The sequence below is a fragment of the Ranitomeya variabilis genome, chromosome 5 (assembly GCF_051348905.1).
Source record: "Ranitomeya variabilis isolate aRanVar5 chromosome 5, aRanVar5.hap1, whole genome shotgun sequence".
Taxonomy (NCBI): domain Eukaryota; kingdom Metazoa; phylum Chordata; class Amphibia; order Anura; family Dendrobatidae; genus Ranitomeya; species Ranitomeya variabilis.
Window position 1 is genome coordinate 172,976,067 of NC_135236.1, and position 14,547 is coordinate 172,990,613.

General features: G+C 45.4%; 1 protein-coding gene across 1 annotated transcript in view; it reads right to left on the reverse strand.

The window, feature by feature from the left end:
* Positions 1 to 14,547, reverse strand: part of AP3S2 (adaptor related protein complex 3 subunit sigma 2) — a 92,673-nt gene that overhangs the window by 51,441 nt on the left and 26,685 nt on the right. Inside the window, exon 4 of the mRNA XM_077263518.1 lies at positions 3,712 to 3,783. Within this exon, the coding sequence (XP_077119633.1) occupies positions 3,712 to 3,783 (72 nt within the window). The remainder of the gene's footprint in view (positions 1 to 3,711; positions 3,784 to 14,547) is intronic.

The window sequence follows — 14,547 nt, forward strand, 5'->3', positions numbered from 1 at the left end:
ATCTATGGATGGATAACTATGGATATATCTATCTATAGATATATTTATAGATAGATGGATATATCTGTAGATACATAGATATATCTATCCATATATCTATCTGGCTACTTTCACACATCAGGTTTTTACAGTCAGGCACAAGCCGGTGAGTTTTGAAAACAGCAGCTCCGTTTTTTTTTTCTGCCGGATCCGTTTTTTTCTCAGAGTTGTATTAACGCCGGATTGCGCCTGATGGCCACAAGTTTCATCCGTTTTTTGCCGGATCCATCAGAAAAGCTGTTTCCGGCGGACGGAGAAAACGTACAGAAGAATGTTTTTTCTGTCCTATGAAAAAACGCACAGCGATGGATCCGACGAAAAACGTATGAAACTGAGATGTGAAATGATGAATCTGGCCTCCGAATCCGGTTTTTCATGCATGTTTCCATTCAAATTATGAACATTTTCCGTTCTCTCTCTCCCAAAAAAAACCAGATCAGTTGCATCAGTTTTTCACTAATTGCAACGGATCTGTTTTTTCAAAAATTCGTCGGATCCTGCCTGACGGAAAAAAACTGATATGTGAAAGTAGCCTACTATCCATATATCTATCTACATCTAACCATAGATAGATAGATGTAGATAGATAGAAGGAATGAGATATATCTATCTGTGTGTGTAATGGAGTGTGGGTTGGACAAATGTAAAAGAGGAGGTTGGACAAGACATGACATCACAAATCTTTTTTTTGTTCAATAATACATCTTTATTTAGCTTTCAAAAACGCATTAAAAAAGCATTAAAAAAAAACGCATCAAAACTGTGCAGAAAACGCATCAAAAACGCTCGAAGAACGTATCAAAAAAGCACCTGCGTTTTCTGCCAAGAGCTGCGGATTTAGTGCAGAAAAATCCGCAGGCAAATCTGCAACATGTGCACATACCCTTAGTTCTTCTTTAAGAAGCCCTCCTTCTCTGCACTCATTACCTGTATTAATGGCACCTGTTTGAACTTGTTACCTGTATAAAAGACACTTGTCCACACACTCAATCACACTCCAACCTCTCCACCATGGCCAAGACCAAAAAGCTATCTAAGGACACCATGGGCAAAATTGTAGACCTGCCCAAGGCTGGGATGGGCTAAAGGACAATAGGCAAGCAGTTGGTGGACAAGGCAACAACAAGGTGGAATTATTAGAAAAAGGAAGAAACACAAGATGACTGTGAATCTTCCTTGGTCTGAGGCTCCATGCAAGATCTCACCTCATGGGGTAAGGATGATTCTGAGAAAGGTCAGGAATCAGCCCAGAACTACACAGGAAGACCTCGTCAATAGCCTGAAGAGAGCTGGGACCACAGTGTCAAACATTATCATTAGTAACACATTACGCAGTCATGGATTAAAATCCTGCAGGGAGCTCAAGGTCCCCCTGCTCACGCCAGCACATGTCCAGACCCGTTTGAAGTTTGCCAGTGACCATCTGGATGATCCAGAAGAGGAATGGGAGAAGGTCATGTGGTCAGATGAGACTAAAATAGAACTTTTTGCCATCAACACCACTTTTTGTGTTTGGAGGCAGAAAAATAATGAGTCCAACCTCAAGAACACCGTCCCATCCATGAAGCATCGTGTGGGATACATCATACTTTGGGAGTGCTTTCCTACAAAGGGGAAAAGACTGCACTGTATTGAAGGGAGGTTGGAAACCTTACAAAAATTGGCAGAATATCAAATACTTATTTTCCACACTGTATATATACACTGCAGTGACCATACAGACGACAAATACAGACTACAGTGAATGTATTCTAGCAGACAGTATCACATACATGAAAGTTTGTCTTATCAATACAATAAATATAGTTCTAAACAGTATTAACTTTATTAAGGCAATAACTTGGGATTAGAGTCCATAAAACTGTATTGTAAGGTTAGGGGAGAAAAATACTGTATCATTTATGCAAGGAAAGGGAAGAAAACATGTCAGCAATTTTTATCTGAAGAGATAACGGAATGTAGTACCATAAAAGCGTGGCAGCCTACAGCTCTCCTGCTATTTCACATCTAATTGGTGTTTGGTGATTACTTTATTGCCGTGTTGTGAACAGATCACAAGGCTGTAATGGCGTATCAAGAAAAATGCACGGGGGCTATAACTATGACAACGCAATATTTACATGGTCAGCACTAGTGTTGAGCGATACCGTCCGATACTTAAAAGTATCGGTATCGGAAAGTATCGGCCGATACCGGCAAAGTATCGGATCTAATCCGATACCGATACCCGATACCAATACAAGTCAATGGGACTCAAGTATCGGACGGTATTCCTGATGGTTCCCAGGGTCTGAAGGAGAGGAAACTCTCCTTCAGGCCCTGGGAACCATATTAATGTGTAAAATAAAGAATTAAAATAAAAAATATTGCTATACTCACCTCACCGAGGGAACCGGCAGCGTTGTTTGCTTAAAATGCGCGCGTCTCCTGCCTCCCGTGACGTCACGGCTTGTGATTGGTCGCGTCGCCCATGTGACCGCGACGCGACCAATCACAAAGCCGGGACGTAATTTTAAAATACTGAATGCCTAGAAGGACCTGAAATTACGTCACGGCTTGCTGTGATTGGTCGCGTCGCGGCCACATGGGCGGCACGCGACCAATCAGAAGCCGTGACGTCACGGAAGGAAGGAAAAGCGCGCATTTTAAGCAAACAACGCTGCCGGTTCCCTCGGTGAGGTCCAGGCTGCGTCGGAGAGGTGAGTATAGCAATATTTTTTATTTTAATTCTTTCTTTTACACATTAATGTTGTTTCGATACCGATACCACAAAAGTATCGGATCTCGGTATCGGAATTCCGATACAGCAAATATCGGCCGATACCCGATACTTGCGGTATCGGAATGCTCAACACTAGTCAGCACCAAAGCCAAAAAGAAAAAAAATGTAAACCACCACAACTGAGAGGTTTTTAATGAGGCATGCCTTTCTGATCACGGATTTGCTGCGTCATATGGACCAAAACTAACACAAAAGGGAATGTAGCTGCACCTCTCTGGAGTAGAGATGGGCGAACCCGAACAGTAAAGTTCGGTGTCCGTACCAAACACTTACTGTTTGGGCATGGACACCGAACACGGATTTCACCAGAAAGTCTGTTACTGTTCGGGTTCGGCACCCCGAACACTGGGTGTTTGTCGCGCTGTCATGTGCATGACAGCATGGCAAACTCTGCTTCTGATCGGCTGATGAATACTCCCATCAGCCGCCTGCTCTCACTGTTATTAGCGGCAGCAGGAGTAGGCTGATGGGAGCAGTAATCCCATCAGCCGAACGCAGTGACCGGAGGTAAACTTTTTACTTCCGATCACAGCTGCGGGATCACACTGTCATTAAGACAGCGTGGGATATGCGGCTGTCTGACTGGCGGTAATGATTTTATACCGCCGATCAGAAGCAGTGTTTGCCACGCTGTCATGTGCAAGCACGGGATGTTCAGGCCCCCATTCAAGTGAATGGTATCCAGGTTCGGGTTCGGTTTTGGTGCCCAAACTCAAACTTTTTGTAACTGTTCGGCCGGACCCGAACATCCAGGGTTCTCTACTCTGGAGAAATGGGTAATATCCCTACTAAAGGAAAAAGAATGTCAAACAACATATTTTATGTAAGACATACCCTGCTAAATTCACAAAAATTGCAAAATAGTAAATCAATAGTCCCTTCGAACTCACCTTATCCACATTAAAGATCAGGTCAAGCTCGCATACATTTTCAAAGCATTTATCCAAAGTTTCCACAAAAACCTGCAAATACAGAACAAAGTCAGATTAATAGTGAATTCTCCAGTTTCTCCTACGCTGCTGTACTTAGGACCCAGGAATTATATCCCGATGGTGATGCCCAGTAAGTACGGTGATAATGGCAGAATGGACTGTTGAGCTTTTGACACCGTTTATTGCCATTGACGGCAGATGATGTTGTGTACATATCATTATACACATTAAGGCGAATTATGGTGGCTTAACTTGCACAATATGTCATTTTTTGCAGCTCCTTTGTTATGCCATCTGTATGCCATCTTTTTTTTTAGTTGGTCAAAAATAACAAGCTTTGGAAGAAGAAATTGCTGAAAGAAATCTAGCCTTCTTTGACATCCGAGTGCAGTCCGATGTTTCATACACATCCATTGACTTGTATGGGTGAGCAAGATCCAAATGTCGGAGCCACTGCAGCAAACAATTTTTTTCTCATGCCGAAATGGAGATCTGCACTGACCTTATTGTATAACATTGGGCCGAGTGCTATCAGATAAAACATCACATAGCACTTGGCCATGTTATATGCTCATGTAGGCAAGGCCTAAATCGACAGAACACGTTACCACTGCAGCTAATCGCTGGGCTCAGTTATTGGCAGCAGCGGTGAGGTGTGCGGTCACAATGATATTGAGAAAAGGCTAACCCAATAGTAGTGTACATACCCAACATTTAATAAAAGATACAGACTATTAGAAAACAAGAATATATATAGAAGACCAAGCAAATTTCCACTTACAGAAAACCATTTGAAACATCACAAAATGTATTATGGTTGATAGGAGCTGAAACCATGGTGTCAAAACCCATAATAAGAGAGTAATATGCGATAATCCACCAAATGTACTCAAAACACAAGCAGTGGAAGATTAGGGGATCAAACCAGTCTATGAGAACAAACCCAGGATATAAATAAAAAGAGCGTCAAATGCGTAAGACACCAGATGCATTTTATAGGATACTGAATAAGAGAATCATAATGTAATGAATAATATCATATACAACGTATGCACAGATCATCTAGTTAGCGCATGAAGCCTGAGTAGTGGGGTTAATAGAGGATCATAAAAAAGAACCCCACTCACAACAATGTTAAATCACGGCTTCACTATGAAACTCACCACGGCAGCAAACACCCGCTGACTCGAGCACCGGCGGGGAGAAGGCACTGGAGAGGAGGAGAGAGTACTATCTGGCTGTCACGGGGAGACTAGGTGAGCGAGAGCTAATAACCTGGGCCCCTGCAATTTCCCTCAGACTAGGGAAATCCTGACTGACCCTCTACCTGGAGTTTACACTGATGGTGTGCATGTCCAGGCCTCGAACCTCACCCTGTCTCCTGTTTCAACCCTAGGCTGAAACCTCCGCCCACCACCCAGTGAAGAGGTAATACACCAATACCCACAGTTAGCACAGACAAGGATAAAGGAAAATATACACCACGCCGCAGTCACTCAGGAATACACTATAAATGTGCAGGGCAAAATAAATACAACTATAGGAAGGAGTAAATAAGACAAAGGAAAATACACCACCAGCAACGAATCTCAAACAACCAGCTCTCCACTCCAGACCGAGATAACAGAGATAACAACGCACAAGACAGAAGCTATAATCGGCGACGCCCAATGATCAGGAGAACTATTTAAAGGCAATGGGCATGGCCCAGCTTCCAATCCGAGGATCAGGTAAATTAACCCCGGAACAGCTAGATAAAATCTAGCCGACGCCAATGAGCAAATAGTGGTAAAAAGCGGAATTACCGCTGTCTGTCGAACGACCTGGTTTGAACAGCGTCCCACATGACAGTACCCCGCCTTCTACGAGGGACCCCAGGGCCCTCACGGCTTATAGGACCCGGCTTGTCTGGATGGCGACGATGAAAAAACCTGACAAGCCGATCTGCATGAATGTCCGAGGCTGGTACCCAGGACCTCTCCTCAGGCCCATAACCACGCCAGTGTACCAAGTACTGTAAAGTGCAACGCACTACACGAGAGTCAACCACCTTGGAGACTTCAAACTCCAAATTACCATCCACCAAGACTGGAGGTGGCATAGGCGCCGCGTCCACAGAACCCACCACCTTCTTTAGAAGAGACCTGTGGAACACGTTGTGTATCTTATACACCGTAGGGAGCTCCAATCGGTACGCTACTGGGTTAATGACGGCGGTGACCCTAAATGGACCAATAAACCGTGGACCCAATTTAAGGGACGGTATTTTGAGTCTTATGTTTTTTGTGGATAACCACACCCAGTCATCCACACTCGGGTCCGGACCTGGCACACGGTAACCATAAGAAAGAATAAAGAGCCTACAATTCCCAAGTAGCTACTAATATCAAATAAATAACAAATGCCCTGAAAATATTTTTTAGAAAAATTTTATACAAAGCTTTATTAGCACATCAAATACAAAAAACAGGCAAATAAGTATACACAATAAAACCCAATAATACTGGACAGGTAGATTAAATGATGATGCATACAAGCAGTGATAGGCTATCCATAACACAGGGGTACTCAACCAATACTATCATATACTAAAGTTAGAAAAATGTACATGTGAGAAACCCCAAAAAGTATCCAAGTAGGTGAGCTCCATATAGTAGCAATCAGCCCATCCCTTATTCAGTACATATAATGTGGTATAGTAACCACAACATCAAACCGTAACATGTGAACAAGTATGGAAGCAAAAAAGGATGCTGAGAAAGTAAATGCTCACCCATAGGACAGCACTAAGGACTGCACAGATACCCCAACACGTGTTTCGCTGCCGCTTCTTCAGGGGGGACCTGGCACACGCCTACTGTCAGCCACACGTTTGTACCTAGCGCCCACACTCAACAGGCGCTGTTTAACTCTCCTCCAGACTGATGATAATTGTGCTCCTAACTGATCCTCCTCCAGAAAGCCGGAAGAACCCCTCTAACTCAAGGTACAAAATTGAGGATGTAGCCCGTAAACACAAAAAAACGGAGACTCCCCAGACGACTCCTGGCGGTGATTATTGATGGCAAACTCAGCCAAAGGAAGAAAGGTAGACCACTCCTCCTGGTTATCAGAGACAAAGCAGCGTAGGTACTGTTCCAAATTTTGGTTCATACGATCAGTCTGACCATTTGACTGAGGGTGGAACGCCGAAGAATGAGACAACTTGATCCCCAGCCGTGAGCAAAATGCTTTCCAAAATTTAGCCACAAACTGAGACCCCCTATCAGACACGATGTCAGACGGAACCCCATGAAGTCTGACCACCTCCTGCACAAATACCTGAGCCAAAGTCTTAGCGTTAGACAACGAAGGCAAAGACACAAAGTGCGACATTTTTGAGAACCGATCAACAATCACCAAGATGACCGTGTTCCCAGCTGAAGAGGGCAAGTCAGTGATAAAATCCATGGAGATCTCCGTCCATGGCTTACTAGGTACCTCAAGAGGAAGTAGTGTGCCAACAGGACGGGTGCGGGGCGTCTTAGCCCTAGTGCACGTGGTACAAGCTGACACGTATGAGACCACGTCCTGTCGGATCTTGGGCCACCAAAACCTACGTGACACAAACTCCAAGGTACCTCTAACCCCTGGGTGACCAGCCAGGACAGCATCATGATGCTCCGCCAAAACCTTTAAGCGAAGATGAAGCGGTACAAAAGATTTGTTGACGGGAAGCTCACATGGTACCTCCTCCTGAGCCTCGGTAATCTCAGCCTCATCCTCGGTAGTGAGAGCCGAAACCACAACACCCTTTTGGAGGGAGGATGGGTACTGGATCCTCCCGAGGTTCTCCCTCCGGAAAACACCTGGACAGAGCATCAACCTTAGTGTTTTTAGACCCCGGTCTGTAAGTGACATCAAAAGTGAACTGCGTGAAAAACAATGCCCAGCGAGCCTGCCTGGGGGACAGACGCTTGGCTGACTCCAAATACAGCAGATTCTTATGATCGGTAATAACAGTAACCTGATGTACCGACCCCTCCAAGAAGTGTCGCCATTCCTCAAAGGCCAACTTAATAGCCAACAGCTCCCTGTTGCCGATATCGTAGTTACGTTCAGTGGACGACAGTTTCTTGGAGAAATAGGCGCACGGACGCAAACCACTCAAAGATGAGCCTTGAGATTGTACCGCCCCCACACCAACCTCAGACGCATCGACTTCCACAACAAAGGGTTTTGATACGTCTGGCTGCACAAAAATGGGGGCTGAAACAAAACTGTTCTTAAGAAATTCAAATGCGCGCACCGCATCCTCAGGCCAAACGGAGAAATTGGTACCCTTTTTAGTCATGTCAGTTAGCGGTTTACCAATGATGGAAAAATCCTTGATAAATTTCCTATAGTAGTTAGAAAACCCAAGGAACCGCTGAAGTGCTTTCAGGTTATCAGGACGTTCCCAATGCAGCACCGCTTGCACCTTAGCGGCGTCCATTTTAAAACCAGAAGCAGACACAATATAACCCAAGAAAGGCAACTCCTGAACAAAAAATACACATTTCTCGAGTTTAGCATACAGGTTATTCTCTCTGAGAAGCTGTAACACCTGCCTGACATGACCTAAATGAGCATCACGGTCGCAAGAATATATGAGAATGTCATCTAGGTACACGATAACGAATTTCCCCAAACCATGCGACAACACATCATTGATGAAATGTTGGAACACTGCAGGTGCGTTAGTCAACCCAAAGGTCATCACCAAATTTTCAAAATGACCCTCAGGGGTATTAAAAGCCGTCTTCCACTCATCACCTTGATGGACTCTTATGAGGTTGTACGCCCCCCTGAGGTCAAGCTTGGTAAACCACTTAGCACCCGCCACCTGGTTGAACAAATCTGGTATCAGTGGCATAGGGTATGGATCACGAACCGTAATCTGGTTCAACTCCCTGAAATCCAAACACGGGCGTAATCCGCCATCTTTCTTCTTCACGAAGAAGAACCCTGCTGCCACCGGCGAGGATGACGGCCTGATGTGCCCTTTGCTCAAACTTTCAGCAATGTAATCCTTTAATGCTTGTCTCTCCGGACTGGAGATGTTAAACATCCTTGCTTTAGGCAATTTGGCCCCTGGTTTAAATCTGATAGTACAGTCATAGGGGCGATGTGGCGGCAACTCTGAACAACCCTTCTCAGAGAACACATCCACAAAATCCAGAAGTGACTCTGGAACGCTTGAAGTCACCGCAGCCACACATGTAGCCAGGCAATTCTCCTGGCACAACTCGCTCCACTGAATTATGTCCTGAGTTTTCCAGTCAATTACCGGGTTGTGCATAGACAACCAAGGAAAACCCAAAACCACCTGAGCAGGAAGATTCCTGAGCACCTTACATGTAACCCGCTCGGAATGTAAAACCCCAATGTGGAGTTTCACCTCAGCCACAAATTCAGTAATCTCCCCCTGAGAGAGAGGAGCAGCATTGATGGTGACCACGCGGATAGGATGAGACAGTTTTTCAATCCTAAAAACTGTTGTGCGTGCAAACTCCTCATCAATGAGATTTGTGGCTGAACCACTATCCACAAAAACAGTAATTGGCAGCTCACTGCCAGCGATAAAAACCTTAGCAGGGAGCATGCATTGAGAAACCACCATGGAGGATATATATAAGCACAGATTGGTCTCCTCCACACCCTCTGAGCTTAGAAGTTTTCCGCCGTTGCGTTTTTCTTAGACAGCAGAGGACAGATGTTAATAAAATGACCAGTTTTACCACAGTAAAAACAGGCTCCCTGCTTCCTGAGCTCAGGGGCTCGACGCTTCACATGTGACACCCCAGCGATTTGCATAGGCTCCGTGGGCTCACCTGCAGCAACCTCACGTGAACCTAAACCCTCTCCCATAGGCGGTGTTTCATGCTCCCCCTGACGCAAACGGCGATCAATGCGGACAACCAGACTCATAGCGGAATCTAGCGAAGCAGGAGTCTCGTACATCAGAAGGGCTTTTTTAACCCTTCCAGAAACCCCATGAATAAACTGACTCCGCAATGCTGGATCATTCCATTGTGTATCGATCGCCCAGCGACGAAATTCAGAACAGTAATCCTCTGCAACTCGCTCCCCCTGGCGAATAGTGCGTATCTTAGATTCTGCTAGAGCCATTCTGTCAGGTTCATCGTAGATTTTTCCGAGAGGAAAAAAAAACTCTCCACAGAGTCAAATGCAACAGAATCAGATGGCAAAGAAAACGCCCATGCTTGGGGATCCCTGCTTAACAATGACAACACCAGGCCCACATGCTGAGCCTCATTACCCGAGGAGATCGGGCGCATACGGAAATATAGTCTGCAAGCTTCACGAAAAGAAACAAATTTACTGCGTTCCCCAGCAAATTTTTCAGGCAAAGGGAATTTAGGCTCAGCAACTCTTCCTGTCGCTCCAGCCCCCCTCAACTCAGTGACCTGTAGGGACAGCGCCTCCAACTGGCGGGTTATGGAAGTCATGGGATCCATGACAACCCCCCCCCCCCCCCCGAAAAAAAAGAAACCCTTTTTCTTTTTTGTTGTTGTTGGGCCGATTATAATGTCACGGGGAGACTAGGTGAGCGAGAGCTAATAACCTGGGCCCCTGCAATTTCCCTCAGACTAGGGAAATCCTGACTGACCCTCTACCTGGAGTTTACACTGATGGTGTGCATGTCCAGGCCTCGAACCTCACCCTGTCTCCTGTTTCAACCCTAGGCTGAAACCTCCGCCCACCACCCAGTGAAGAGGTAATATACCAATACCCACAGTTAGCTCAGACAAGGATAAAGGAAAATATACACCACGCCGCAGTCACTCAGGAATACACTATAAATGTGCAGGGCAAAATAAATACAAATATAGGAAGGAGTAAATAAGACAAAGGAAAATACACCACCAGCAACGAATCTCCAACAACCAGCTCTCCACTCCAGACAGAGATAACAACGCACAAGACAGAAGCTATAATCAGCGACGCCCAATGATCAGGAGAACTATTTAAAGGCAATGGGCATGGCCCAGCTTCCAATCCGAGGATCAGGTAAATTAACCCCGGAACAGCTAGATAAAATCTAGCTGACGCCTGTTGTGAAATTGGATTCTGGGCTCCCCCGGTGGCCACTTGTGGAATTGAACTTGTGTGCATCATCCCCTCTGTTCACCTGCTCCTATCAGGATGTGGGAGTCGCTATATAACCTTGCTCCTCTGTCAGTTTCTTGCCGGTCAACAATGTAATCAGAAGCCTTCTGTGCTTGTTCCTGCTACTAGACAACTCCCAGCTAAGTTGGACTTTTGTCCTTGTGTGTTTTTGCATTTTGTTCCTGTTCACAGCTGCTGTTTCGTTACTGTGTCTGGAAAGCTCTTGTGATCGGAAATTGCCACTCTGGTGTTATGAGTTAATGCTAGAGTCTTAAAGGAATTTCTGGATGGTGTTTTGATAGGGTTTTCTGCTGACCATGAAAGTGTCCTTTCTGTCTTCCTGCTATCTAGAAAGCGGACCTCGATTTTGCTAAACCTATTTTCATACTACGTTTGTCATTTCATCTAAAATCACCGCCAATATATGTGGGGGCCTCTGTCTGCCTTTTGGGAAAATTTCTCTAGAGGTGAGCCAGGACTGTCTTTTCCTCTGCTAGGATTAGGTAGTTCTCCGGCTGGCGCTGGGCATCTAGGGTTAAAAAACGTAGGCATGCTACCCGGCCACTTCTAGTTGTGCGGCAGGTTTAGTTCATGGTCAGTATAGTTTCCATCTTCCAAGAGCTAGTTCTCATATATGCTGGGCTATGTTCTCTCGCCATTGAGAATCATGACAGTTTGACCGGCCCAAAAAAGGGTTAAATTACAGGCTGAGAAAGGAGAGAAAAAAGAAGTCTGCTACAATTTTTCTTTTTTTTTCCTCTAGTTCTGAGTGTGCTCTTAATTGAATCACTTGCTAGTCTGCCTATACTGCAGCCTTCCTCTCTTTCTCTCCTTCTAATCCTTGAATGGCTCTGTGTTCACCTGTTTCAAATGGATCTTCAGAGTGTAGCTGCAGGTTTGAATAATCTCGCCACAAAGGTACAAAATTTGCAAGATTTTGTTGTTCATGCACCTATGTCTGAGCCTAGAATTCCTTTGCCTGAATTCTTCTCGGGGAATAGATCTCACTTTCAAAATTTTAAAAATAATTGCAAATTGTTTTTGTCCCTGAAGTCTCGCTCTGCCGGAGACCCTGCACAGCAGGTCAGGATTGTAATTTCCTTGCTCCGGGGCGACCCTCAAGACTGGGCTTTTGCATTGGCACCAGGGGATCCTGCGTTGCTCAATGTGGATGCGTTTTTTCTGGCCTTGGGGTTGCTTTATGAGGAACCTCATTTAGAGCTTCAGGCGGAAAAGGCCTTGATGTCCTTGTCTCAGGGGCAAGATGAAGCTGAAATATACTGCCAAAAATTCCGCAAATGGTCTGTGCTTACTCAGTGGAATGAGTGCGCCCTGGCGGCGATTTTCAGAGAAGGTCTCTCTGATGCCATTAAGGATGTTATGGTGGGGTTCCCTGTGCCTGCGAGTCTGAATGAGTCCATGACGATGGCTATTCAGATCGATAGGCGTCTGCGGGAGCGCAAACCTGTGCACCATTTGGCGGTGTCTACTGAGAAAACGCCAGAAAATATGCAATGTGATAGAATTCTGTCCAGAAGCGAGCGGCAGAATTTTAGACGAAAAAATGGGTTGTGCTTCTATTGTGGTGATTCAACCCATGTTATATCAGCATGCTTTAAGCGTACTAAGAAGCCTGACAAGTCTGTTTCAATTAGCACTTTACAGTCTAAGTTTATTCTATCTGTGACCCTGATTTGTTCTTTGTCATCTATTACCGCGGACGCCTATGTCGACTCTGGCGCTGCTTTGAGTCTTATGGATTGGTCCTTTGCCAAACGCTGTGGGTATGATTTGGAGCCACTGGAGGCTCCGATACCTCTGAAGGGGATTGACTCCACCCCATTGGCTAGTAATAAACCACAATACTGGACACAAGTGACTATGCGTGTTAATCCGGATCACCAGGAGGTTATTCGCTTTCTGGTGCTGTATAATCTACATGATGTTTTGGTGCTGGGATTGCCATGGCTGCAATCTCATAACCCAGTCCTCGACTGGAGAGCTATGTCTGTGTTAAGCTGGGGATGTAAAGGAACTCATGGGGACGTACCTTTGGTTTCCATTTCATCATCTATTCCCTCTGAGATTCCTGAATTCTTGTCTGACTTTCGTGACGTTTTTGAAGAACCCAAGGTTGGTTCACTACCTCCGCACCGGGAGTGCGATTGTGCCATAGACTTGATTCCGGGTAGTAAATACCCTAAGGGTCGTTTATTTAATCTGTCTGTGCCTGAACACGCTGCTATGCGAGAATATATAAAGGAGTCCTTGGAAAAGGGACATATTCGTCCTTCGTCATCTCCCTTAGGAGCCGGTTTTTTCTTTGTGTCTAAGAAAGACGGCTCTTTGAGGCCGTGTATTGATTATCGACTTTTGAATAAAATCACGGTTAAATATCAATATCCGTTACCACTGCTTACTGATTTGTTTGCTCGTATAAAGGGGGCCAAGTGGTTCTCTAAGATTGATCTCCGTGGGGCGTATAATTTGGTGCGAATCAAGCAGGGGGATGAGTGGAAAACCGCATTTAATACGCCCGAGGGCCATTTTGAGTATTTGGTGATGCCTTTTGGTCTTTCAAATGCCCCTTCAGTCTTCCAGTCCTTTATGCATGACATTTTCCGCGATTATTTGGATAAATTTATGATTGTGTATCTGGATGATATTCTGATTTTTTCGGATGACTGGGACTCTCATGTCCAGCAGGTCAGGAGGGTTTTTCAGGTTTTGCGGTCTAATTCCTTGTGTGTGAAGGGTTCTAAGTGTGTTTTTGGGGTTCAAAAGATTTCTTTCTTGGGATACATTTTTTCCCCCTCTTCCATCGAGATGGATCCTGTCAAGGTTCAGGCTATTGGTGATTGGACGCAACCCTCTTCTCTTAAGAGTCTTCAGAAATTTTTGGGCTTTGCTAACTTTTATCGTCGATTTATTGCTGGTTTTTCTGATGTTGTAAAACCATTGACTGATTTGACTAAGAAGGGTGCTGATGTTGCTGATTGGTCCCCTGATGCTGTGGAGGCCTTTCGGGAGCTCAAGCGCCGCTTTTCTTCCGCCCCAGTGTTGCGTCAGCCTGATGTTGCTCTTCCTTTTCAGGTTGAGGTCGACGCTTCTGAAATCGGAGCTGGGGCGGTGTTGTCGCAGAGAAGTTCCGACTGCTCCGTGATGAGACCTTGTGCTTTTTTTTCCCGTAAATTTTCGCCCGCCGAGCGGAATTATGATATTGGGAATCGGGAGCTTTTGGCCATGAAGTGGGCTTTTGAGGAGTGGCGTCACTGGCTTGAGGGGGCCAGACATCAGGTGGTGGTATTGACTGACCACAAAAATTTAATTTACCTTGAGTCTGCCAGGCGCCTGAATCCTAGACAGGCGCGCTGGTCGTTGTTTTTCTCTCGGTTTAATTTTGTGGTGTCGTACCTACCGGGTTCTAAGAATGTTAAGGCGGATGCCCTTTCTAGGAGTTTTGAGCCTGACTCCCCTGGTAATTCTGAGCCCACAGGTATCCTTAAAGATGGAGTGATATTGTCTGCCGTTTCTCCAGACCTGCGGCGGGCCTTGCAGGAGTTTCAGGCGGATAGACCTGATCGTTGCCCACCTGGTAGACTGTTTGTTCCTGATGATTGGACCAGTAGAGTCATCTCTGAG